Source organism: Salmo trutta, chromosome 3, assembly GCF_901001165.1.
Source record: "Salmo trutta chromosome 3, fSalTru1.1, whole genome shotgun sequence".
NCBI lineage: Eukaryota > Metazoa > Chordata > Actinopteri > Salmoniformes > Salmonidae > Salmo > Salmo trutta.
Window position 1 is genome coordinate 67,494,303 of NC_042959.1, and position 27,714 is coordinate 67,522,016.

The 27,714-nt window shown below is 42.8% G+C and overlaps 1 protein-coding gene across 1 annotated transcript; it reads left to right on the forward strand.

The window, feature by feature from the left end:
* On the forward strand, positions 1–27,104 carry LOC115165875 (serine/threonine-protein kinase ULK4-like). The gene is made up of 17 exons (XM_029719325.1): positions 1–15; positions 334–471; positions 638–738; positions 883–1,021; positions 1,269–1,434; positions 3,892–3,979; positions 5,253–5,413; positions 5,514–5,583; positions 5,751–5,817; positions 6,969–7,073; positions 7,428–7,488; positions 7,669–7,853; positions 12,400–12,446; positions 13,053–13,131; positions 21,994–22,101; positions 24,030–24,113; positions 27,075–27,104. The coding sequence occupies exons 2-17, from the start codon at positions 334–336 to the stop codon at positions 27,102–27,104; spliced, it is 1,629 nt and encodes a 542-aa protein (XP_029575185.1). The 5' UTR covers positions 1–15.
* The last annotated feature ends 610 nt before the right edge of the window (positions 27,105–27,714 follow it).

Here is a 27,714-nt window from a genome sequence, read left to right on the forward strand (position 1 = left end):
GAGGGGGATTTGAAGGTAAAAACACGCGCTTTTTAATAATATGTATTTTTATTATAAAGCAATTTAACTAGTTCGTGTATGTTACAGTTAGTTTGTGTATTCTTGCATGTATTAAACCGTTTATCTGTTTTGGGGATTGGCTGTCTGGTTTTATGATTGAACTTGCATGGACCGTACAGTTGGTCTGCACAGCTTGCTTCTGTCAGTAAAACAGTTAACGTTAGCGTTACCTAGCAAATTAGCTAGCATTTAGCGACCTAGTTTAACTAGCTAAATGCCAATGCCATTTACTAGTTTCCAACCACTTCCCTAACTTGAGAATCTTCTGTGCAGATGGAAAACTTCATCCTGTATGAGGAAATTGGAACAGGACGCAAGTCAGTGGTTTATAAGGGGAGGAGGAAAGGGAGCATCAATTTTGTTGCAATTATTTGCAGTGACAAGTCAAAAAGACATGAAATTACAAACCACGTAAGTATCCAGCATCCCTTCCTAGTAGTACACACATCCCTTTCAACTGGTTTGACTGAGTAACATTTTACAAGCATTTTGCTACACCCGCAATAACATCTGCTAAACGTGTATGTGACCAATACAATTTGATTTGAACACTGACTGAGCCATGCTGTATCCACAGGTACGGCTAACTCATGACATAAAACATGAGAATGTGGTAACCTTCTATGAGTGGTATGAAACCAGCAACCATCTATGGCTTGTAGTGGAACTGTGCACAGGGTGAGATGCTTATTTGGTACTGTAAGAATACCATCGTTACCCTTATGTCAACCTTTTACCTTACACTTCACAAAGTATGAATGTGATTTGATAGTGTATAATGGTAGGATAATAATAATCATTCATAATGTCTCTATATTTAGGGGGTTCACTGGAGTCAGTCATCACCCAGGATGAGTGCCTGTCAGAAGATGTAGTGAGGGAATTTGCCATCGATCTGGTCAAAGGCTTGAGATACATCCATGATGCTGGTATCGTGTTCTCTGACCTCACTCCCTCCAAGGTGCGGTACAGTATAGATGTCCTGACTCTCTCATTTTCAATTGGTCAAACAATCAACTCTATATTGAGGCTCATCTGACATTAATACATTCTATGGAACAAACCATCCTAACACTGTAGACCCAATGAGCTCTTTTTGTCAACTAAGCAATGCTGATTATTTTTAGCCAACATTTATTTGTGTCTCAGTTTTGATTTCATGAAGTCAATGGAATTTGATTATGACCTTGTGTTTTTTCCTCCTATAGATCTTGTTGGATGGCCCTGGCACATTGAAGTACTCTAACTTCTGCCTGTCTAAAGCTGAGGGGGAGAATCTGGAGGAGTTTTTCGCTTTAGTCACAGCAGAGGAAACAGGTGGAGGGGATGGCAAAGAAAACACATCGAGAAGAAATATCAAGAACAGAATCCAAGGTGACCCTTACAGTACATATTGTTATACCATGGCATTGTTGAATACTCGTATCTGATTGGATTGAAGGGCATTCTAGAGTGTGTATAATTTCCCTATAACGCACGGTATATCCCCATGGTAGAATTCAATGGCTTTAGTTCATTCTTACATGTTCTATGTTTGTGCTGCTTTTGAAAGCATAAGTCGAATTGAGAAAACATTATTGGCATTGTTGAATTTGATTTCATAATAGCAAGCTAGGACTGATGGTTTGGTTAGCTAAACTAGGAAGTCTGTTTGTTTGGTTACCAAGGCAACTACTGTAGCTATCGAGTAAACTTGCTAGCTACACTCAGTGGATTTCTACCGGTAAATTAACACGTCTACCGGCAATGTGTTAAATTATAGCCATGGCATAAAAGGGATAATCAACTCGGGCTCAATGCGTTCTCTGGAAATAATGCAACTCCGTGAACGTCAGTTTCCACTCCCCTAGCGCGTCGTTCCTGATTTTCCATAGACACAATAGGCCCTCGTTGATTACCCTTACTATTGGATGTTTACTAGAATGTTCTATCCATATCCTACCAGGGTCGCTACATTGTTCGCAGGACAAACTCAGCCTGTTTCATTACACTGGTGTCAGAAGAGAAGTGGGATCCAACTTCTGACCCAGGTAATGAACAGGCAGGGAGAGTGATCCAACTTCTGACCCCAGTGTAATGAAACAGGCAGGGAGAGTGATCCAACTTCTGACCCCAGTGTAATGAACAGGCAGGGAGAGTGATCCAACTTCTGACCCCAGTGTATGAAACGGCAGGGAGAGTGATCCACTTCTGACCCCAGTTGTAATGAAACAGGCAGAGAGTGATCCAACTTCTGACCCCAGTGTAATGAAACAGGCAGGGAGAGTGATCCAACTTCTGACCCCAGTGTAATGAAACAGGCAGGGAGAGTAATCCAACTTCTGACCCAGTGTAATGAATGGGCAGGGAGAGTGATCCAACTTCTAACCCCAGTGTAATGAAACGGGCAGGAGAGTGATCCACTTCTGACCCCAGTGTAATGAAACAGGCAGGGAGAGTAATCCAACTTCTGACCCCAGTGTAATGAAACACAGGCAGGGAGAGTGATCCAACTTCTGACCCAGTGTAATGAAACAGGCAGGGGAAGTGACCACTTCTGACCCCAATGTAATGAAACAGGCAGGGAGAGGTGATCCAACTTTCTGACCCCAGTGTAATGAAACAGGCAGGAGAAGTGATCCAACTTCTGACCCCAGTTGTAATGAAACAGGCAGGGAGAGTGAGCTTGCTCGCGGTTGTCGATGAAGCCCTCAACCTTCTGCCCAAAGTCACAAAGCATGCTCAAGTGGCAGAGTCGATATCCACGCTTATAAACACAGGGTCCCACAAATATCATGTTATATCACACTTTTCAATATGTTGTATAATGGAGATGTCTTTGTCTTTCATTCAGGGTCTCTCCGTATACTGTGCCCAGAGGGGTCAAAGGGGGGGACCACAGTATCAGTAGTGATCTGTGGGCCCTGGGCTGTATATTCTATGAGATGTTTTCAGTACTCATCAAAATCACTTGGGCTGTGTCCAGATCTGTTTGCCCTCTTGCAACTCATTAATTGTAATGACAAGTGACAAGTAGTTGGTACAGTAGCACAAACGACTGGCACTCAGGCTATCAAATCACTGGATTTATTGACATTAATAACAGTACTCATTTCATACCCTAAATACTTCTGTTCTTGTTTTGTGGTCATTTGTCAGGAAAACCACCTTTTTCTCCGAGACGTTTTCTGAGTTGATTGAGCTGATATTACTTCAGGATCCTCAATCTCCAAGGCAAATGGGTAAAATGGCAATTTTTATTGCTAACAAAATATGTTTATGTATAAGAGCATCTTAATTCTAGTCCAAATCGTCTTTGTTGTTAAGGGGCTTCTTCCTGCAAGCCTACACAAGAGTTCCAAAGCCTGCTTAAAGGTTTGCTTCAGAAAGACCGCAGAAGAGGTACGGCCCTACTCCCTTCACCAATCAGATTCTTGGTTTGAAGTTTCTATGATGGATAATTCATATTATCCCTTTGACATATGACCTTTGGAAAGGGGGATACCTAGTCAGTTGCACAGCTGAATGCCTTCAACAGAAATGTTAACCCAACCCCTCTAAATCAGAGAGGTGTGTGGGGGGGGGGGCGGGGGCTGCCTTAATCGACGTCATCAGTGCCCAAGGAGCAGTTGTTGTTGGGGTTTAATTGCATTGCTCAAGAGCAGAACGGCAGATTCTTCCACCTTGCTGGCTCAGGGATTCGAAGCAGCGACCTTTCGGTGACCGGCCCAACGCTCTTAACCACTAGGCTACCTGTGTAGGACAAGTAGGCCGACATAAGTTGGTCAGAAAGAGAGTGCTTATATTAGACTTCAGCTTTTAACTGTTCTCCTTAGGATAAACTGGGCTCAGTTACGGCCCACCCATTCTGGAGAGGAGTGTTCTCCGAGGTCCACACCAGCGAGGAGGAAGAAGAAGAAGATGTCTCATTCAGCTCCAGGTAATGTTTATGTTTCATATAACCATCAGGGCCTTTATTCACAAAGCGTCTCAGAGTTGGAGTGCTGATTTAGGATCTGTTTTGCCTTTTAGATCACAATGAATAAGATTCCATGGACAGGAGGGAACTGATCCTAGATCAGTACACTTATTCTGAGATGCTTTGTGAATACAGGCCTGGTCTCAGTCTCGTTTCCTCAAAGGAGTTACCTCATTACACTCCCTGGTGGTTTGCACCATTTCCTCTAATTGTGGCCTCTGGCCTCAACACAAAGCATTATATTGGGTCTTTCATGTTTGGACATGGATTACATGTTAAACATCAAATCAAATCCAAGTTTATTTGTAACATGCTGAATTTTAGCATTTTATTGATCCCCTTAAAGGGATACTTCAGGATTTTGGCAATGAACTTGTGAATACCATTTTTTCTATCTCTGCATGCATTTTGAAGGAAGTTGCTAACTAGCGCTAGCGCAACGACTGGAAGTCTATCATGCTAACGGATACCATAGACTGCTTGTTAGCATTAGTTTGCAAAACTACCTCTAACTTTCTTCATACTGGATGCAGATACTGTACATAAAAATGGTATCAACAAGTTCATCTGACTCTGGGGAAGTAGATAAAGGGCCTCATTGCCAAAATCCCAAAGTATCCCTTTAAAGTCTAAACCTTTGTTCTGCAATTGTAGGAAATGGACTTGTACAGCAAGCATTTATCTGCCAATGTTAGTTTAATGTACATAGACAGGTCATTTATAAACTGTTTGAGAAGCTCTGTCTCACCTGTTTCAACGCCAAACACTGTTGTGCAGTTGCATATCTCCCTCCCCGGCCTTTTCTCATGACATAACTTCTTGAGAATGCATGTTGGTCTGATGTTATCATAAACCATGCCTGTGTGTTCAGGATGGAGCCTGGACCTGCCCAATCAGATGGGTTGTACTGTGAGCCGTTAGTGGCAGGAAGACAAAGGACTTCACAGAGCACAGACACAAACGTGTTGCTGATGTTGAATATGATTTACTAAGTGCAATATGACCATAAGATAACAGTCCGTTTCACTTGTGTAATAACCTATACCTCTAAAGTCTATAACTATGTAATAACACAGCAGGTTCTCTGTAACTACAGTGTTGCTACTACAGGTGTCTTATTACTGTGTAGTTACATAAGTCTAAGGTCATGTGTTTCCTTGCTGTTTGTAGTGTGGTGGTGTTTTACTTTAGTTGATATGCACTAGCTGATAGCTGACCTATCCTTTGGCTGCAGTGTGGGGAGGAGGGGTGTCTGTGCCTCTAGCCAGTCATCAGCAGTGACACCTGTCTCAGTGACCTCCCAGGGACCAGGAGGGGGATACAGAGGAGTACAGGGAGGGGCCACGGGGGCAGAGGAGCCCGTCTGCATGCACCCCAACAAATCATTCCGATTAGGTAATGCTTTCTGGGAAGGTGGAAGAAGACATGTTGATGACAGCTGATGACAGTGTAGGTGCTATGTCTGAACATAGTTCTAATCTTCTTCTTCTCCTAGACAACATGACAGAGCTCAGACCAAAGAGTGCACTGGACAAAGATACCAGGGAGTCCATATTCCTCCTCAGGTATGATCAGTGTTCATCTCCAGTTGTTCTGATCATTTACTGAACATTGTGTTGGATCAACAGCTTGACTAAGTCAAACTGGAAAATACTATATATATTTTTTTTAATTAATGTTTTTTTAAATCTAAAAATGAAGCATGTTTTATGTGATTTTTTTCATCAATCAGCTCTTGTCCAACTCCAAGAATGAGTTGCACTGCAAGAGATCCACCCAATAGGACACCATTACCTCAAGTGAGTTATTCTCTTATCAAATAGCCAAAGGAGAGCTCTGCCATACCTCTGAAACCTTCTCCACAATTACATTTGAAGTGTAATCTTTCTGTGAGCTGTCTGTAATCAGAAACATGGTAATAGTAATCAGACTATTACCATGGCGCCTGCAGACTGCAGAAACTGGTAGTTGAGAATTCATTATTTTCAAAGGTTATTCTCGGTTACAGTTGTTTGTTAACCTTTGTCGCCCTCTACAGCATTCTCAGTGAAGTGCATATTTTTTCCTCCAGATGGATTTCCTGTAAACATAAGGACATTGGACATTCTTATGTATTATAAACTTCACTTTCATTTAGCTGCTTTAGCCACTTTAATTTATGAGATCTTTGCAAGTCTGGTGTGTGAATAATGTTTGATTATTGGGCTGTAGTGGAGTGGGTCAAGAGCTTCAAGTTCCTTGCTGTCCACATTGCTAAGGAATTACACACACACACCAAAACAGTTGTGAAGAAGGCACAACAATGTCTCTTCCCCCTCAGGAGGCTGAAAATATTTGGCATGGGCCCTCAGATCCTCAAAACGTTCTAGAGCTGCACCATTGAGAGCATCTTGACTGGCTGCATCACCACTTGGTATGGCAACTGTTTGGCATCCAACCTCAAGGCGCTACAGAGGGTAGTGTGCACGGCCCAGTACATCACTGGGGCTGAGCTCCCTGCCACCCAGATCCTCTACACCAGGCGGTGTCAGAGGAAGGCCCTAAAAATTGTCAAAGACTCCAGCCACCCAAGTCATAGACTGTTCTCTCTGCTACCGCATGGCAAGCGGTTCCGAACCAACAGAACCCTGAACAGCTTCTACCCCCAAGCCATAAGACCGCTAAATAGTTAGTCTGGGTAGCTATTGGTTAACTATTTAACTATCTGCATTGACCCTTTTCGCAGTAACTCTTTTGACTTATCTATCCTGTTGCCTGTTGACTACTTTATAAAAAAAATAATCTCTGTTCATGGTTGGGAAGGGCCCGTAAGTAAGAATTACACTGTTAGTCTACACCTGTTGTGTAGAAGCATGTGACAATGAGATTAGATTTGATGTTCTACATGATCACATACTGTAATTGTGCTCATTTGTAATGATGACATCACTGTGGTCGTTGTCATCTTCAGGACAGTGTTGTGGCCAGTGGTCTGAATGACATCAGTTACTGTATAAAGGACCTGGTGTACACTGACTCTGACCTGGCAGTCACACCTATTATGGACAACCCAAAGGTACTACATCATGCAACTGTGCTCTTATTTCTCCTGTTTTAAAAAATTATTTCATTGTTGGGTTTTGAGTTTACATGAAAGGCATTTCACTGTATTTGTGCATGTGACATTAAAACTTGCTCTGTATTTAAGCAATAGTTTCAGTGTCCATGCTGATGGGGAATTTTAGGGTGGTGCGTGGTTACGCTGTGCGTCCCCCATGGACGGTGGACTCGGAACCAGATATTCCGGCGTCCCATTGTGACATATCTATCAAGGGTCCTAGGCTTTGGACTCTGAATTGTTCTTAAGAACAGAGGTGGGCAATCCACAACTCTTGTGCATTCTAGTAACAAAGATGATATATTTTTTCAGATTCTGAAGACCGCTCCAGTGCGATATGACCCGAAGACTTTGTGTGTCCGAGCATACTCAGGTAATGAAGAAGAACAAATAGGAAAGCTCTCGACTGCTGTGCCGCTGAGTAACACTTGGACACACTCTGAAATTGACAGGTGTTTAGCAGGTGTTATATATACACACACACACAGGTTAGACAGACAGCTAAAACGGTTTGGGCTGTGTGATTATTGAGCTCCTCTGACCCCCCCTATAGTGGAGAAGCTGTCCTGTCTGAGCTCTGAGGACTGGAGGGGGTTTCTGCAGCAGCTGTGCTCTTCTCTGGAGGCCCAGGCTGATAAGACCACGGCGGCGGTCCGCTCCAAACTCAACCTCCTCTGCTATCTGTGTACCATAGCTGCCCACAAGGACACAGCTACCAGGCTCATCAACTCCCAGCTGGTAAGGGAAGGGTCACTGCCTGTCGGCCTGACCACATACCCAGCATGCCTGCCATTCCTCCCAGGGCTGCTGCTTTTAACAAGACATGGGCCCCTCTAGGCTAATTTAAGTGTTCAGAACTTAGGCTATGCTCTCAGAAGAGAATTCTTAGAATCACAACACAACCTCTGGCCTTGCTGAGGCTTCTCAAGTGTTAGAAAGGTGAAAGGCCGCGGCACTACAAAGCCATCAAAGGGTTCCTATATTTACCATGTGACCCGAGCTCCTTAGCACAGCTACAGTACGTGTTGGCCTCTGTTGATCAGTGGGAAGCTGAAACAGTAGTCAGCTAGGTGGGACCAGGAAGTTAACGCTTTCCTCAAGATAATAATAAAATTAACTTCCTATTTCCTTTACTTTTTGTTACTGAGATCCGCTCAGCTGTAACATGTTCAATGACCCTAGTTATGTATGAGAGCACAAAGACCAGGAGGATGTCCCAAATGACACCCTATTCCCTATATAGTGCACTCCTTTTGACCAGGGTCTGTAGAGGTCTAGTCAAAAGTAGTGCACTATATAGGGAATAGGGTTCAATTTGGACGTACAGATATCATAAAGTTACTTCCTCGTTACAGTGATGAGGTATTACGTTGTGACATAATCTGGTCAAATTTTTAAGATCAAATCTCTTCATTTGTTTTTAATGAAATGTCCAGACTGAGGATTGATTCAGGCGTAGTAAATATATTTCTCCTATAGCTATTAACCACTAGATGGCATTCCATCACTCACTCAGATTGAACTGAAAATGACATCACCACAATCATTAGACCTCATGGTATCTTTAGTATATCATTTCTTTAGACATATTCGGACACTATGGCCAGCCGTGACTGAGTTTATGACAGTGACGTATTGGCAACTTGACTAATTCAGTATTGTACTACTGAAAGACGACTGGACTGATGAAGAAAATAATGAAAAGGTAAGTATTCAGATCCCTTGACTTTTTCCACATTTTGTTACGTTACAGCCTTATTCAAACATTTTATTAAATTGTTATTTTTCCTCATCAATCTACACACATAATGAGAAAGCAAAAACAGATTTAAAAAATTTGTGCTCATTTATTAAATATAAAGATCTGAAATATCACATTTACATAAGTATTCAGACCTTTTACTCAGTACTTTGTTGAAGCACATTTGACAGCGATTACAGCCTCGAGTCTTCTTGGGTATGACGCTACAAGCTTGGCACACCTGTATTTGGGGAGTTTCTCCCATTCTCTGCAGATCCTCTCAAGCTCTGTCAGGTTGGATGGGGAGTGTCGCTGCACAGCTATTTTCAGGTTTCTCCAGAGATGTTTGATCGAGTTCAAGTCTGGGCTCTGGCTGGGCCACTCAAGGACATTCAGAGACTTGTCCTGAAGCCACTCCTGCGTTGATTTGGCTGTGTGCTTAGGGCCGTTGTCCTGTTGGAAGGTGAACCTTCGCCGCTGTCTGAGGTCCTGAGCGCTCTGGAGCAGGTTTTCATCAAGGATCTCTTTGTACTTTTCTCCGTTCATCTTTGCCTCAATCATGACTAGTCTCCCAGTCCCTGCCGCTGAAAAACATCCCCACAGCATCATGCTGCCACCACCATGCTTCACCGTAGGGATGGTGCCAGGTTTCCTCCAGACGTGACGCTTGGCATTCAGGCCAAAATCGTTCAATCTTTGATTCATCAGACCAGAGAATCTTGATTCTATCATCCTGAGTGGCGCAGCGGTTTAAGGCACTGCATCGCAGTGCTAGAGGCATCACTACAGAACCGGGTTCGATCCCGGGCTGTATCACAACCGGCTGTGATCGGGAGTCCCATAGGGCGGTGCACAATTGGCCCAGCGTTGTCTGGTTTAGGGGAGGGTTTGGTCGTTGTAGGCCGTCATTGTAAATAAGAATTTGTTCTTAACTGAGAGTCTTTAGGTGCCTTTTGGCAAACTCCAAGCAGCCTGTCATGTGCCTTTTACTGAGGAGTGGCTTCCGTCTGGCCACTCTACCATAAAGGCCTGATTGGTGGAGTGCTGCAGAGATGGTTGTCCTTCTGGAAGGTTCTCCTATCTCCACAGAGGAGCTCTGGAGCTCTGTCGGAGTGACCATTGGGTTCTTGGTCACCTCCCTGACAAAGGCCCTTCATCCCCGATTGCTCAGTTTGGCCTGGCGGCCAGCTTTAGGAAAAGTCTTGGTGGTTCCAAACTTCTTCCATTTAAGAATGATGGAGGCCACTGTGTTCTTGGGGATCTTCAATGCTGCAGAAATGTTTTGATATCCTTCCCCAGATCTGTGCCTCAACACAATCCTGTCTCAAAGCTCCATGGACCATTCCTTTGACCTCATGGCTTGGTTTTTGCTCTGTCAACTGTGGAACTTTATCTAGACAGGTGTGTACCTTTCCAAACCATGTCCAGTCAATTGATTTTGCCACAGGTGGACTCTAATCAAGTTGTAGAAACATCTCAAGGATGATCAATGGAAACAGGATGCACCTGAGCTCAATTTAGAGTCTCATAGCAAAAGGTCTGAATACTTTTATGTAAATAAGGTATTTCTGTTTTTTATTTTTAATAAATGTGCAAACATTTTCTAAAAACCTGTTTTTACCTTGTCATTATGGGGTATTTATTTAATACATTTTAGAATAAGGCCATAACGTAACAAAATGTGGAAAAAGTCAATGGTCTAAATACTTTCTGAAGGCACTGTACATATAAGTGCGTCACATATTGTCCGTCACAAATGTCACCCTATTCCCTATATAGTATGGGCCCTCAAAAGTAGTGCACTATATAGGACATAGGATGCCATTTGAGGTGCAGCCTAGACATTGGTAGTTAAGTCAAATCAAAGTTTATTGGTCACCTACACAGATGTTATAGCGGGTGCAGCGACATGCTTGTGTTACCAGCTCCTAACATGCTTGTGTTACCAGCTCCTGACATGCTTGTGTTACCAGCTCCTGACATGCTTGTGTTACCAGCTCCTGACATGCTTGTGTTACCAGCTCCTGACATGCTTGTGTTACCAGCTCCTGACATGCTTGTGTTACCAGCTCCTGACATGCTTGTGTTACCAGCTCCTGACATGCTTGTGTTACCAGTTCCTGACATGCTTGTGTTACCAGCTCCTGACATGCTTGTGTTACCAGCTCCTGACATGCTTGTGTTACCAGCTCCTGACATGCTTGTGTTACCAGCTCCTGACATGCTTGTGTTACCAGCTCCTGACATGCTTGTGTTACCAGCTCCTGACATGCTTGTGTTACCAGCTCCTGACATGCTTGTTACCAGCTCCTGACATGCTTGTGTTAACAGCTCCTGACATGCTTGTGTTAACAGCTCCTGACATGCTTGTGTTAACAGCTCCTGACATGCTTGTGTTACCAGCTCCTGACATGCTTGTGTTACCAGCTCCTGACATGCTTGTGTTACCAGCTCCTGACATGCTTGTGTTAACAGCTCCTGACATGCTTGTGTTAACAGCTCCTGACATGCTTGTGTTAACAGCTCCTGACATGCTTGTGTTACCAGCTCCTGACATGCTTTTGTTACCAGCTCCTGACATGCTTGTGTTACCAGCTCCTGACATGCTTGTGTTACCAGCTCCTGACATGCTTGTGTTACCAGCTCCTGACATGCTTGTGTTACCAGCTCCTGACATGCTTGTGTTACCAGCTCCTGACATGCTTGTGTTACCAGCTCCTGACATGCTTGTGTTACCAGCTCCTGACATGCTTGTGTTACCAGCTCCTGACATGCTTGTGTTACCAGCTCCTGACATGCTTGTGTTAACAGCTCCTGACATGCTTGTGTTAACAGCTCCTGACATGCTTGTGTTAACAGCTCCTGACATGCTTGTGTTAACAGCTCCTGACATGCTTGTGTTACCAGCTCCTGACATGCTTGTGTTACCAGCTCCTGACATGCTTGTGTTACCAGCTCCTGACATGCTTGTGTTACCAGCTCCTGACATGCTTGTGTTAACAGCTCCTGACATGCTTGTGTTAACAGCTCCTGACATGCTTGTGTTAACAGCTCCTGACATGCTTGTGTTAACAGCTCCTGACATGCTTGTGTTACCAGCTCCTGACATGCTTGTGTTACCAGCTCCTGACATGCTTGTGTTACCAGCTCCTGACATGCTTGTGTTACCAGCTCCTGACATGCTTGTGTTACCAGCTCCTGACATGCTTGTGTTACCAGCTCCTGACATGCTTGTGTTACCAGCTCCTGACATGCTTGTGTTACCAGCTCCTGACATGCTTGTGTTACCAGCTCCTGACATGCTTGTGTTACCAGCTCCTGACAGTGCGGCAGAAATGTCAATCAAGTACACAAATAATAATAATAATAATAAAAAAGTAATGAATGTCAGAACTAATCCAGTTGACAACCCAAATAACACTGTATCAGTAATCCAAATGCAATCTGTGCGTATATCCACTGAAATATATACTAAGAATGATATGTACAGTAGATATATTGCTGTGTTAACAACTGCTGTTGTGTTCTCTCCCTTTGTGACAGTTCCCTGTGTTGACCCAGCAGCTGCGTCTAGCACCTAACTGGGATGTGTGAGTTCCTTTAGCTTCCACCTGTCCGACCCCATACATACACACAACCATTCTCTGCATTTTCCATGCGCCAATGCATGGAAATAATGTCTAGCATGTACTGTAGCCTACTGCACATTACAATGATCTGGTGCCTGGTCTGGATATTCTGTTACAATGATCTGATGCCTGGTCTGGATATGCTGTAAATCACTGTTAGCCTTTACAATGATCTGATGCCTGGTCAGGATATGCTGTAAATCACTGTTAGCCTTTACAATGATCTGATGCCTGGTCTGGATATGCTGTAAATCACTGTTAGCCTTTACAATGATCTGGTGCCTGGTCAGGATATGCTGTAAATCACTGTTAGCCTTTACAATGATCTGGTGCCTGGTCTGGATATGCTGTAAATCACTGTTAGCCTTTACAATGATCTGATGCCTGGTCTGGATATGCTGTAAATCACTGTTAGCCTTTACAAAATAGCAGTGTTATTTCTGTGGATGTCTTCCATGTATTTATACAAGTGACCTGTCTGTCTATTCCAGGAAGACTATGACATTTATGGTTAGCCCTGTGTCCTGTGTGTATGTGTGTGCGTGTGCATGTGCGTGTGTATTCCAGGAAGTTTAAGGTGATGCGGGTGCTGGGGCTGCTGGCGTCCCACTGCATTGAGCTCAGAGAGGAGACCCCCGTCACTGAGGTTAGTGGTACTGTCTGTCACGCTGTCTGTCACACTGCTGAGGTTAGTGGTACTCTCTGTCACACTGCTGAGGTTAGTGGTACTGTCTGTCACTCTGCTGAGATTAGTGGTACCGTCTGTCACGCTGATGAGATTAGTGGTACCGTCTGTCACGCTGCTGAGGTTAGTGGTACTGTCTGTCACAGTGCTGAGGTTAGTGGTACTGTCTGTCACGCTGTCTGTCACACTGCTGAGGTTAGTGGTACTGTCTGTCACGCTGCTGAGGTTAGTGGTACTGTCTGTCACAGTGCTGAGGTTAGTGGTACTGTCTGTCACGCTGTCTGTCACACTGCTGAGGTTAGTGGTACTGTCTGTCACGCTGTCTGTCACACTGCTGAGGTTAGTGGTACTGTCTGTCACGCTGCTGAGGTTAGTGGTACTGTCTGTCACAGTGCTGAGGTTAGTGGTACTGTCTGTCACGCTGTCTGTCACACTGCTGAGGTTAGTGGTACTGTCTGTCACGCTGCTGAGGTTAGTGGTACCGTCTGTCACACTGCTGAGATTAGTGGTACCGTCTGTCACGCTGCTGAGGTTAGTGGTACCGTCTGTCACACTGCTGAGGTTAGTGGTACCGTCTGTCACACTGCTGAGGTTAGTGGTACCGTCTGTCACGCTGCTGAGGTTAGTGGTACCGTCTGTCACGCTGCTGAGGTTAGTGGTACCGTCTGTCACGCTGCTGAGGTTAGTGGTACCGTCTGTCACGCTGCTGAGGTTAGTGGTACCGTCTGTCACGCTGCTGAGGTTAGTGGTACCGTCTGTCACGCTGCTGAGGTTAGTGGTACCGTCTGTCACGCTGCTGAGGTTAGTGGTACCGTCTGTCACGCTGCTGAGGTTAGTGGTACCGTCTGTCACGCTGTCTGTCACGCTGCTGAGGTTAGTGGTACTGTCTGTCACGCTGTCTGTCACGCTGCTGAGGTTAGTGGTACTGTCTGTCACGCTGCTGAGGTTAGTGGTACCGTCTGTCACAGTGCTGAGGTTAGTGGTACTGTCTGTCACGCTGTCTGTCACACTGCTGAGGTTAGTGGTACTGTCTGTCACGCTGCTGAGGTTAGTGGTACCGTCTGTCACACTGCTGAGATTAGTGGTACCGTCTGTCACGCTGCTGAGGTTAGTGGTACCGTCTGTCACACTGCTGAGGTTAGTGGTACCGTCTGTCACACTGCTGAGGTTAGTGGTACCGTCTGTCACGCTGCTGAGGTTAGTGGTACCGTCTGTCACGCTGCTGAGGTTAGTGGTACCGTCTGTCACGCTGCTGAGGTTAGTGGTACCGTCTGTCACGCTGCTGAGGTTAGTGGTACCGTCTGTCACGCTGCTGAGGTTAGTGGTACCGTCTGTCACGCTGCTGAGGTTAGTGGTACCGTCTGTCACGCTGCTGAGGTTAGTGGTACCGTCTGTCACGCTGCTGAGGTTAGTGGTACCGTCTGTCACGCTGTCTGTCACGCTGCTGAGGTTAGTGGTACTGTCTGTCACACTGCTGAGGTTAGTGGTACTGTCTGTCACACTGCTGAGGTTAGTGGTACTGTCTGTCACACTGCTGAGGTTAGTGGTACTGTCTGTCACACTGCTGAGGTTAGTGGTACTGTCTGTCACACTGCTGAGGTTAGTGGTACTGTCTGTCACACTGCTTAGGCTGGCATAATCCAGCAGCACTGCACCAGGCCCCTTCACCCTGTTGTCACAGCACCTATGCTTGTCCTCTGTGTATCAATGGTGGATGTGTCCCAAATGCATAGGGCTCTGGTCAAAGTGCACTATGTAGGGAATAGGGTGCCATTTGGGATTTGATCGGTGTATCACATATAACTATCAAAGCCATGAGCTGCTGAATAGTTGAACATCACTTTAACTGTTAGAATCAGAGCAGACAGTGTAGTAGTCTCAATACAAACATCTCACAATCTTTTACACACACACACACAATTCTAGCTATGTGAAAGACCCCTACAACATCAACAACAGTAAAATCTGTTGAATTAAAATCCCCTAAATCTGTTACTAATTGCAGCAGAGCCATAGAAGTCTAGTCTCTATGCAGCATTATGATCATCCAATGGGAGCGGTAGTGAGAGAAAGTACCAGGGTGAATCACCAGATGCCACTGTAACCCAGCGGTAGGTAGAGCTCTAAACAAGCGCCACCGGTCGACCTGCCCAAACATGCTTATGGAGCCGTTAACAAACCGTCAAAGACATTGCGGTTAATCATTTTAAAAAACAGGATTCTATTTGATGTGAAATCTGGCGCCTCCACCCTTGATCCACGTCTTACATGGGTTTGCCATGATTTCCTGTGGTGGTTTATAGGTTTAAAGCTCATAGAGGAAGAGGGGTATACGAGTGATATACAAAATGGCCGTCGTTAATCGGCACACCAGAGAATGGCGCAGCGACTTTTATTTTCCACAGTCTTCTTTTTGTAAAGATGGCTGAGGATTTGATTTGTCGCCACGCCCCCCACCACCCATCTGGGCACAGCTAGCTCAGATTCCCAGAGTGACAGATCCCAGAGACTGTTATCATTGTGCTCTCTCTCCACAGGGGTTCTGTGTCTGATGGTCAGCCGCAGTCATGGCCATTTCTGCGTCAGGGCAGGGCTATTGTTACCACCATCTCCATATGTCTGCTACACTGGGGATCTCAGTGGTCGTCCGTGATCCTAGTTAAAGTTTCCACTGTGAGACAAGTTTTCTCTCTCTTGGTCCGGGCTTCTGTTGCTCCGATTGTTTTTTGAAAGGAGTTCTCACAGTGAGAATCACAAGTTACAATGCCGCATAGTTCAATGTTTTTATTGTCAGCGTTGAATTTGGTGCCTAACAGAATCAGACATCAAGTTGGCCCTACACTATCATTACAAACCTCCATTTCTCACAGTCCTTTAAAACAGTGAGCGGCAATGACTGCAGCTGCTATTTTTCAGGCATACTGTAGGCTTAGTTAGGACAGGAAGAGAGGAATTAGTTCAGTATTATCCTCTTTCCTCTGCCTGTCTCTATGGATACTTCAACATCATTGTAATTAAGCGTTATCTTCCCTGGCAGAGGCAGTACTTTTCTGTGCCACAAACCACCAAGCCCCAATTCAGACATTTTCTCTCTCATGGCAGCGTCGATAGTGGTGCACACACTGTCTGCTGTTTCCACCCAGTGTCCCTTAGAAACTGGCCTAGTGTGTCGTGCCGGCCGTCCCTGCAGAGTGAGCAGAACAGACTGCTTCCTGCCTCCCTCCTCTCATTGTGGGAGAATTAGCCTGTTCCATTTCCTCAGACGGGGCTTGGAGACTAGTTCTCACTACTGGAAAAGGAACAGAGTGCTGGAGCCAATGAACACGGCTGTTGATTCTATTCACTGGTTTCTTGTGTCTTTTGCCAAACTATGATTGTGTAAAGATTGTTATTTTAGGGAATTTGAGGTTTGTTAAATTTGAATTTAGGTTGTTTATCCATTACTCCAAAAACATTTAAATAATTTGGTATCCATGTATTCATCATCAAAAGCACATCCATAATGGCTTGAGTCAATTATTGCTCACTGGCCAAAGCAATCTGCCTCATGTCCTTCTGATAACTATAGGCGGAGGCCATTGGTGATCTATGGGACTATAGACTCATGAAACGCCTGAGGTCAGGTGTGTTGCAGGCGTCAGCCCTACATCAAACGCCTGTTTTCTTCTGGACAGCCGTGGGATATTGATCCACCACACTACAGCATAGCAGGTCACCTTTTGTTTGTTATTAGCTAGCTCCTTCCATCAATAAGACATCAGGACATATCTGTCTGCCTGCCTGCCTGCCTGCCTGCCACCCTGTTTGTAATGAGTGAATGATCAGGCTCAAACCACTAAATGTCACAATACATTCATTAAGCTAAATCACATACCAGGGACATTTTATTGATTCAATTGATCAGTTGCATTAATGTGATGTTTAAATCAAATGTTAAAATCTAAACTAACAAAGCAGTAGCTTTGTGACTTGTCAATCGTGATAAAGGTAGTATTTCCATGTCACTTTGGCCCATTGCTCTTGGTGTGATAATTTGTCTTCATGCCTGCTGAGTTGTCTCCAGTAAGACTCCAGTCTCGTGTTGTTCTGAACCACAGCTGAGACGTGATGATAGTGATGATGAGTAACAAAACCTTGCTTGCCTTGAGAAACTGGTCTCTCTGTCTCTCTGTCTCTCCCCAAGCCTCGCAGGGATGCTTCATGCTGCATGGCCTTAAACTGTCTGTAGCCTCAGTAGTTTAAAGCTCTGCCTTATGGGTTGGAGGGTTGGAGGGTTGGAGGAGGGGGGTAGTTGCGGATTGTACAGGAGCGATAATGATGCGTTTGGAGGAAGTAGCCGTGTGTTGCGGCTCCAACTTAGCCTGTTTGTTTTCTTGAACAGTGAATGGTCAGTCAGTTGCAGGACATCTCTCCTGCCAAAGCCGCGTTTCTCTCTGGCATCAAACGTGAGCCAAACATCTGTTCCCTGCAAAGTCACCATTTACGTTCTTTACCGGCCAGCGCCAGGCAGCCTCGCATAGAGTGTGCTGCCTATTTGCATAGCGCCCTGCTGAGAGCGCTGCCGCAGTAAGTCCATCACATCCTCCCCACTTCTAAAGAGGACGAGACTAGGAAAATGCTAATTCCACGAATGAGCCAGTTAGGGTGTGTGTTTGCATATATGTGAATTTTTGTGTGTGTGTCTGTGTGTGGGGGGTGGGGGGAATGTTTTAGGGAGGTGGTTATTATGAGAATCCTTCCAATAATTTGAGGCGGCAGGTAGCCTAGTGCTTAGAGCGTTGGACTAGTAACCGGAAGGTTGCAAGATTGAATCCCCGAGCTGACAAGGTAAAAATCTGTCGTTCTGCCCCTGAACGAGGCAGTTAACCCACTCTTCCTAGGCCGTCATTGAAAATAAGAATTTGTTCTTTACTGACTTGCCTAGTTAAATAAAGGTAAAAAAAAAAAAATATATATATATATTTGTTTTAATTTGTAAGTCGCTCTGGATAAGAGCGTCTGCTAAATGACTTAAATGTAAATGTATATGGAGTCTCTCATTAGCCTCCCTCCTCCCTCCCACCTTTGTCCTTTATCCAGTTCATTCTAGCTCTATACCCTTTATAGTGTTATAATGTAGCTCTATACCCTTTATAGTGTTATAATGTAGCTCTATACCCTTTATAGTGTTATAATGTAGCTCTATACCCTTTATAGTGTTATAATGTAGCTCTATACCCTTTATAGTGTTATAATGTAGCTCCATACCCTTTATAGTGTTATAATGTAGCTCTATACCCTTTATAGTGTTATAATGTAGCTCCAAACCCTTTATAGTGTTATAATGTAGCTCTGTTACCCTTTATAGTGTTATAATGTAGCTCTGTTACCCTTTATAGTGTTATAATGTAGCTCTGTTACCCTTTATAGTGTTATAATGTAGCTCTGTTACCCTTTATAGTGTTATAATGTAGCTCTATACCCTTTATAGTGTTATAATGTAGCTCCAAACCCTTTATAGTGTTATAATGTAGCTCCAAACCCTTTATAGTGTTATAATGTAGCTCCAAACCCTTTATAGTGTTATAATGTAGCTCTATACCCTTTATAGTGTTATAATGTAGCTCTATACCCTTTATAGTGTTATAATGTAGCTCTATACCCTTTATAGTGTTATAATGTAGCTCTATACCCTTTATAGTGTTATAATGTAGCTCTATACCCTTTATAGTGTTATAATGTAGCTCTATACCCTTATAGTGTTATAATGTAGCTCTATACCCTTTATAGTGTTATAATGTAGCTCCATACCCTTTATAGTGTTATAATGTAGCTCTATACCCTTTATAGTGTTATAATGTAGCTCCAAACCCTTTATAGTGTTATAATGTAGCTCTGTTACCCTTTATAGTGTTATAATGTAGCTCTGTTACCCTTTATAGTGTTATAATGTAGCTCTATACCCTTTATAGTGTTATAATGTAGCTCTATACCCTTTATAGTGTTATAATGTAGCTCTGTTACCCTTTATAGTGTTATAATGTAGCTCTATACCCTTTATAGTGTTATAATGTAGCTCCAAACCCTTTATAGTGTTATAATGTAGCTCCAAACCCTTTAGTGTTATAATGTAGCTCCAAACCCTTTATAGTGTTATAATGTAGCTCTATACCCTTTATAGTGTTATAATGTAGCTCTATACCCTTTATAGTGTTATAATGTAGCTCTATACCCTTTATAGTGTTATAATGTAGCTCTATACCCTTTATAGTGTTATAATGTAGCTCCGTGCCCTTTATAGTGTTATAATGTAGCTCTATACCCTTTATAGCGTTATAATGTAGCTCTATACCCTTTATAGTGTTATAATGTAGCTCTGTACCCTTTATAGTGTTATAATGTAGCTCCATACCCTTTATAGTGTTATAATGTAGCTCTATACCCTTTATAGTGTTATAATGTAGCTCTATACCCTTTATAGTGTTATAATGTAGCTCCAAACCCTTTATAGTGTTATAATGTAGCTCCATACCCTTTATAGTGTTATAATGTAGCTCTGTACCCTTTATAGTGTTATAATGTAGCTCCAAACCCTTTATAGTGTTATAATGTAGCTCCATACCCTTTATAGTGTTATAATGTAGCTCTATACCCTTTATAGGTTATAATGTAGCTCCAAACCCTTTATAGTGTTATAATGTAGCTCTATACCCTTTATAGTGTTATAATGTAGCTCCATACCCTTTATAGTGTTATAATGTAGCTCTATACCCTTTATAGTGTTATAATGTAGCTCCATACCCTTTATAGTGTTATAATGTAGCTCTATACCCTTTATAGTGTTATAATGTAGCTCCAAACCCTTTATAGTGTTATAATGTAGCTCCATACCCTTTATAGTGTTATAATGTAGCTCTATACCCTTTATAGTGTTATAATGTAGCTCCAAACCCTTTATAGTGTTATAATGTAGCTCCAAACCCTTTATAGCGTTATAATGTAGCTCTATACCCTTTATAGTGTTATAATGTAGCTCCATACCCTTTATAGTGTTATAATGTAGCTCCGTGCCCTTTATAGTGTTATAATGTAGCTCTATACCCTTTATAGTGTTATAATGTAGCTCTATACCCTTTATAGTGTTATAATGTAGCTCCAAACCCTTTATAGTGTTATAATGTAGCTCCAAACCCTTTATAGTGTTATAATGTAGCTCTGTACCCTTTATAGTGTTATAATGTAGCTCTGTACCCTTTATAGTGTTATAATGTAGCTCCGTGCCCTTTATAGTGTTATAATGTAGCTCCAAACCCTTTATAGTGTTATAATGTAGCTCTGTACCCTTTATAGTGTTATAATGTAGCTCCGTACCCTTTATAGTGTTATAATGTAGCTCCAAACCCTTTATAGCGTTATAATGTAGCTCCAAACCCTTTATAGCGTTATAATGTAGCTCCAAACCCTTTATAGTGTTATAATGTAGCTCCAAACCCTTTATAGTGTTATAATGTAGCTCTGTTACCCTTTATAGTGTTATAATGTAGCTCCATACCCTTTATAGTGTTATAATGTAGCTCCGTGCCCTTTATAGTGTTATAATGTAGCTCCAAACCCTTTATAGTGTTATAATGTAGCTCCAAACCCTTTATAGTGTTATAATGTAGCTCCGTGCCCTTTATAGTGTTATAATGTAGCTCCAAACCCTTTATAGCGTTATAATGTAGCTCCAAACCCTTTATAGTGTTATAATGTAGCTCCAAACCCTTTATAGTGTTATAATGTAGCTCTATACCCTTTATAGTGTTATAATGTAGCTCCAAACCCTTTATAGTGTTATAATGTAGCTCCAAACCCTTTATAGTGTTTAATGTAGCTCTATACCCTTTATAGTGTTATAATGTAGCTCCAAACCCTTTATAGTGTTATAATGTAGCTCCAAACCCTTTATAGTGTTATAATGTAGCTCTATACCCTTTATAGTGTTATAATGTAGCTCCAAACCCTTTATAGTGTTATAATGTAGCTCTATACCCTTTATAGTGTTATAATGTAGCTCCAAACCCTTTATAGTGTTATAATGTAGCTCCAAACCCTTTATAGTGTTATAATGTAGCTCTATACCCTTTATAGTGTTATAATGTAGCTCTATACCCTTTATAGCGTTATAATGTAGCTCTATACCCTTTATAGTGTTATAATGTAGCTCTATACCCTTTATAGTGTTATAATGTAGCTCCGTACCCTTTATAGTGTTATAATGTAGCTCTATACCCTTTATAGTGTTATAATGTAGCTCTATACCCTTTATAGCGTTATAATGTAGCTCTATACCCTTTATAGTGTTATAATGTAGCTCTATACCCTTTATAGCGTTATAATGTAGCTCCGTACCCTTTATAGTGTTATAATGTAGCTCTATACCCTTTATAGTGTTATAATGTAGCTCCAAACCCTTTATAGTGTTATAATGTAGCTCTATACCCTTTATAGTGTGATAATGTAGCTCCATACCCTTTATAGTGTTATAATGTAGCTCCAAACCCTTATAGTGTTATAATGTTGGCTTCATGGAGTAATGAGCTTTAAATCTGTCATGTCTACAGGCCTCATAGTTTATTAATGGACACCGTTTGACAATATAGACCTTAGTGCTAAAGTAGAAGAATAACAGGATGGAATGGGGAAAACATATAACTTCTGGCATAGCACAGTATTCTACTCTCTCTGGACATTGTTGCGTATCCAGTCTTGGTAGGGTACATTATTCAATATAAAGCGTTGTGAAGGGCAGGAGTACTGTCACGACTGACTGAGTGACTGCTAGTGTATTCTCTGCGCCTCCAGGCTGTTGTCATGTTCACGGAGCTGATCAGGGAGAACTTCAGGAACAGCAAACTGAAGCAGTGCCTGCTGCCGCCACTGGGGGAGCTGCTCTACCTCATCGCCACACAGGTGACGATATACTCCAAAGCAGTGCCCTTTCAACCCTATGCCTTATCTCTACCCTATCTCCTACTGTTTAATGAAATTAGTGTGTGAAATTATTGCCATTACAATGAATTAGACCTACTAACTTCTATTCAATCAATCAATCAAATGTATTTTATGAAGCCCTTTTTAAATTAGCAGTTGTCACAAAGTGCTTTACAGCTAATGATTTATACATCTGTTGGCTTAGGCCTTTATGATGATATTCTGATACTGTCAATAATCTACCACAAAGATACCTGCTTAAATAGCTACTGTATTTAAGCACTCTTGGATAATATCAGCACTTAAAGATGTTTGTCTGTCTGTATTTGGTTTTTGTGTTTGATGAATGCTCACTACAGTTTGTGCAAGGGTTTGAAAACACTACATTTCAAATCGCTCTGCAACACACAGTATTGCTTTTCATAATGGCTTGCCACTAGTTTATTATTCCATTGAAAAGCTATGCAAAAGAGCTGTTTAACTTTCACGCTGTTTTGACTGTAAGCTGTCTTGAGCTCCCGCTGCATCTGAAAGCCATGTAGACACACATGAAGGTTCCTGGTAGTGGGATCTTTATTTTCAGGGGGGTTCCTGTTCCTCTCTGAGCTCTCCAGTTTGTCAGGGTCACTCAGTGCAGCACACACAATGGCCATTGACTTTATTAGCTCAATAACAAATATAAGTAAAGGGTTTTAAAGTGCCATTTATTCTCTATTGGCTATTTGTTTTTTTTCTCCCAAAAGTGTTTTACTGTATGGGAATGTGCTTTCAAGGCTGAATTCAGGTAGCGTTAGTTCTAGTTGAATAAAAATACCCGTGAAGAGTAATTGCACGTTATGGATCCACACCATATTGGTACACGCGACAATTCTCTTTCTCCTAATTTATGCTAACTGAGAATCTTAGGAATTTGTACACCGTCTCCACAGAATAAAGGAGATGCCTCTAAATAATTTTGAGTATTCTGAGATTCGAACAACATTTATAGGCCCTTTCATATTATTAATACTACATGGACAACATGGGAAACAATCTGTATGAGGATTGATGTACTGTATGTATACTGTATTACATAACAAAAATTTTTTTTAAACACAGAAAAATGAATAGATGGCATAAAAGCAGAGCTTAGGTAAAAGCAAGCCATGTGGTTAATGGGCTCTCTGAATACTGCAGATGTAGGATCTTAATTTGAGACAGTTTGCTACAGCAGGAAAATAATCCTGCAGCAACAACATTTTTGTAGGGGTTGATGCATTTTTCGTTAGGGCAAATCAAGTCTGAAATTTCAAAGTGGAAATTACAAACTTTTGAAACCTTTTAAAACTCAAATATACTACAAGTATGCAGGAAAATTCTCAGCAACTAAAGAGGGATCAAATGAAGATCCTACATCTGCATGCAATGCAGTTTATGATCAAAGGCCTCATTAACACGGATGTAGTGATGAAAAGGTGGGAAAATGTGAGCAGCAGTGGAGATGACGGGAGGAGAAAAGTGTAAATACAAGCTAACTCAAAACAACTTCACATGTAGTGTAATCGATGCATAAAGATTATTCTGAAAGTGAACAGGTGTGTAAACAGTGTTTCTATATGCTTTTGGTTCACTACATCACTCCTCATTGTTTACTGTCAATATGTTTTTGGAGCCAATTAATTCACATATCAGCAGTTTACTACATAATAACACACATTCCCTCACCAGTACCAAAGCCATTTCCAAGTTCCAAATTTGGTAGCTAGCTAGAGCATTTGCTGGGGCTTATTTATTTAGCCTAATTACGCTAGCTGCTGCTGCTTTGTTTTGCCCTAATTGTTCCCCCAACGAGCCACTACAGAGGTCCTCTCTGTCTCCACTCACAGCCCCTCCCCTTTTCTTACCTTCTCTTCCCTCTCTCCCCGCAGGAGGAGAAGAAAGAGCACCCAGGAGAGCTGTGGGTCGTTCCTGCTGCCGCCTACACAGTGTTAATGAGGTGCCTTCGGGAAGGGGTAAGACTGCTGCACCTGCCTCAGCAGGAGGGAGGGAGGGAGGGAGGGAGGGAGGGGGGGGGGGGTTCCGCGGTAATGATCCTCCTGCAAGGCCCTACAGGCATTGTTTGCCAACTGCAAGTCAAGGGCATGCAGCAGACTGTCGTCAGCCCCTGTCATGTACCTGCATCAAAACAAGCCCCGGATGGATGGGTCCTTGTTGTGACCTCGCTGGCAATTAACAACCGGTGGATACACACACGTACACACACATACACACTCTGTATGTAGGCTGTGTGTAGTGCAGTAGTGTGTCAGTCAGCCAGATAGTCAGTCTGGCCAGAGGACCGTTGTTCCTCAGCTGGTGCATCTGTTCTTCTAATTACAAAACTGTGTTTGTTTCAAAAGACGATGTCTCTTCTCCCAGAAGGGAGAGTTGATATTACGTGTTCATTATAAGCTAATTAGCAAAACTTTTAGGCTGGCCAGCGTATATACCAATATGGAGCAAGATTATTCCCAAGATTTGTGAGTTGGGTGGGGGGGCAAATATAATTTAGTTGTACCTATGTACTTAAGAAACTTTATTGTACATACCGTAAATTCCGGGCTATAAGCTGCAACTTTTTTCTCACGCTTTGAACCTCGCGGCTTAAACAGTGACGCGGCTAATATATGGATTTTTCCCGCTTTCAATTTTTTTTCTTAAAAAAAACACATTCTGTGACGTGCTCAGTTTTTTGGCGGCATGAAGCTTTCATTAGACCAATGAAATTGCCGAACGGGTTAAGGTCAAACAACTTTTTTGTTTACTGTTTAGATTAAATTGAGCGCTCTCAAACTTCCCATCATTCTGATTGCGGTAGTCATTTTGTCACCCTCATCATGGCAAAGACACGGAGAAATGCATATGATGCAGCTTTCAAGTTGAAGGCGATTGATCTGGCTGTTGGAAAAGGAAATAGAGCTGCTGCACGGGAGCTTGGTCTTAATGAGTCGATGATAAGACGTTGGAAACAGCAGCGTGAGGAATTGACTCAGTGCAAAAAGACAACTAAAGCTTACTGCTAATTTTTTGTTGTTGTTGTGACAAGCCGTGTTTCGTTAAAGCCTATTTATTTTTGTTACAAGCCGTGTTTCATTAAAGCCTATTTATTTTTGTTACAAGCCGTGTTTCGTTAAAGCCTGTGTAAAGTTCATTTGTTTCAATGTACCGGTAGGCACCTGCGGCTTATAGACATGTGCGGCTTATTTATGTTCAAATAATATTTTGTTTTAATTCAGTGGGTGCGGCTTATATTCAGGTGCGCTTAATAGTCCGGAAATTACGGTAGGTCAATTTAAGTCTGATGCCATCTACTGTAATTTCATTGAAAGGATTAGCCTAAAAATAGGTTTTGTCCAGATAGTTTACACCAAATGTGTGAATTTTGATCCATAATCTCCAGTCTTCTATTTAAAACATATTAATAATAATGGTGTAATGGATCCTGTCCATCTTTTCTGTTGTTAACATATTTCCTAGAAATGATGTCAGATGTTTTTTTCTACCTCTAGAATGTTATATCTGTTGAATTGTTGCTCAGTAGTTTTGAGGACTGTTTCACACCAAGGGGCCTCACAGCATCAGAGGGAAAGTATATGTACATGCTTCTCACAATGTTGACAATGTTGACTGTCTGGGATAGTTCTGGAGAGAGGTCTGTCTGAGTGACTGTCTGGGATAGTTCTGGAGAGAGTTCTGTCTGAGTGACTGTCTGGGATAGTTTTGGAGCGAGGTCTGTATGGGATAGTGTTGGAGAGAGGTCTGTATGGGATAGTGTTGGAGAGAGGTCTGTATGGAATAGTGTTGGAGAGAGGTCTGTATGGGATAGTGTTGGAGAGAGGTCTGTATGGGTGTCTGTCTGGGAGAGAGTTCTGTATGGGTGTCTGTCTGGGATAGTGTTGGAGAGAGGTCTGTATAGGATAGTGTTGGAGAGAGGTCTGTATGGGATAGTGTTGGAGAGAGGTCTGTATGGGATAGTGTTGGAGAGAGGTCTGTATGGGATAGTGTTGGAGAGAGGTCTGTATGGGATAGTGTTGGAGAGAGGTCTGTATGGGATAGTGTTGGAGAGAGGTCTGTATGGGATAGTGTTGGAGAGGTCTGTATGGGATAGTGTTGGAGAGAGTTCTGTGTGGGATAGTTCTGGAGAGAGTTCTGTATGAGTGTCTGTATGGGATAGTTCTGGAGAGAGTTCTGTCTGGGATAGTTCTGGAGCGAGTTCTGTCTGAGTGACTGTCTGGGATAGTTCTGGAGAGAGTTCTGTCTGAGTGACTGTCTGGGATAGTTCTGTCTGAGTGACTGTCTGGGATAGTTTTGGAGAGAGGTCTGTATGGGATTGTTCTGGAGAGTTCTGTATGAGTGTCTGTATGGGATAGTTCTGGATAGAGTTCTGGAGAGAGTTCTGAATGGGATTGTTCTGGAGAGAGTTCTGTATGAGTGTCTGTATGGGATAGTTCTGGAGAGAGTTCTTTGGGATAGTTCTAGAGAGAGTTCTGTCTGAGTGTCTGTATGGGATAGTTCTGGAGAGAGTTCTGAATGGGATAGTTCTGGAGAGAGTTCTGAATGGGATAGTTCTGGAGAGAGTTCTGTATGAGTCCTGTAGGAACTGCAGGCACAGGGGACTTTTGTTGATTAATTAAAGGATTTGTTCAATACAGACTCTGAGCTGTAATGAGAATAATACTATCAGGAAAGTTAAGTGGTGTTGAGAGTCAGTCAGTCAGTCAGTCTGTCTCTCTCCACCAGCCACCTTGACTAATATAACTGTGTGGGTGCTCCTCTCTGAGGGCCGGGAGGGGGATATGACTGAGGAAGGGAAGCACAGCACACACTCACACTCACACCACGTCGGTCATTAAGACGCTGCCTACTGGGTGCTTTTCTTATTTATTTCTATTGAGCGATGATGAGTGCTGACTGACACTTGCCTACTTCTCTAGGGAGAACCTCCCCAGCTAAACACAGATTGAAGTCAAACTTTTAGTAGGATGGGAATTCTAGCTAAGTTTTGATTGGATGGATCCTGGCTGTGGCAAGCATGCATGATTCAGCGGCTTCATGTCTTTGTAAACAAGAACATATGGCAATTAGACTAGATAGCATAGCCTATATACAGTCTATTAGACACACCACCCCGTTCACCAAAAATCGATCGCTCCTACAGACAGTGAGTCACGTGGCCGTGACTTGCTATATAAAGCAGGCATTGAGGCATTCAGTTACTGTTTGATTGAACATTAGAATGGGCAAAACGAGTGACCTAAGCGACTTTGAGTGTGGTATGATCGTCGGTGCCAGGCACGCCAGATCTAGTATCTCAGAAACGGACACACTCCTGGGCTTTTCACGCATGGCAGTGTCTAGGGTTTCCCGAGAATGGTGCGATAAACAAAAAACATCCAGTTAGCGGCAGTCCTGTGGGCGACAACAGTTTGTTGATCGTGCAAGAATTGTGCAAGCTACTGCAACAGGCAGGCTACAAACAGACAAATAATGGCGCAGTACAACAGTGGTGTGCAGAACGGCATCTCAGAACATGCAACTCGGCGATTCCTGTCACGGATGGGCTATTACGACCAC

Bases quoted from the DNA above. Each gene is read 5' to 3' on its own strand.
- LOC115165875 (XM_029719325.1), top strand. From the start codon at position 334: ATGGAAAACTTCATCCTGTATGAGGAAATTGGAACAGGACGCAAGTCA. The intron at 7,489-7,668 runs GTAATGAAGAAG...CCCCCCCTATAG, and splicing joins GTGTGTCCGAGCATACTCAG to TGGAGAAGCTGTCCTGTCTG. The intron at 22,102-24,029 runs GTGACGATATAC...CTCTCCCCGCAG, and splicing joins TCTACCTCATCGCCACACAG to GAGGAGAAGAAAGAGCACCC.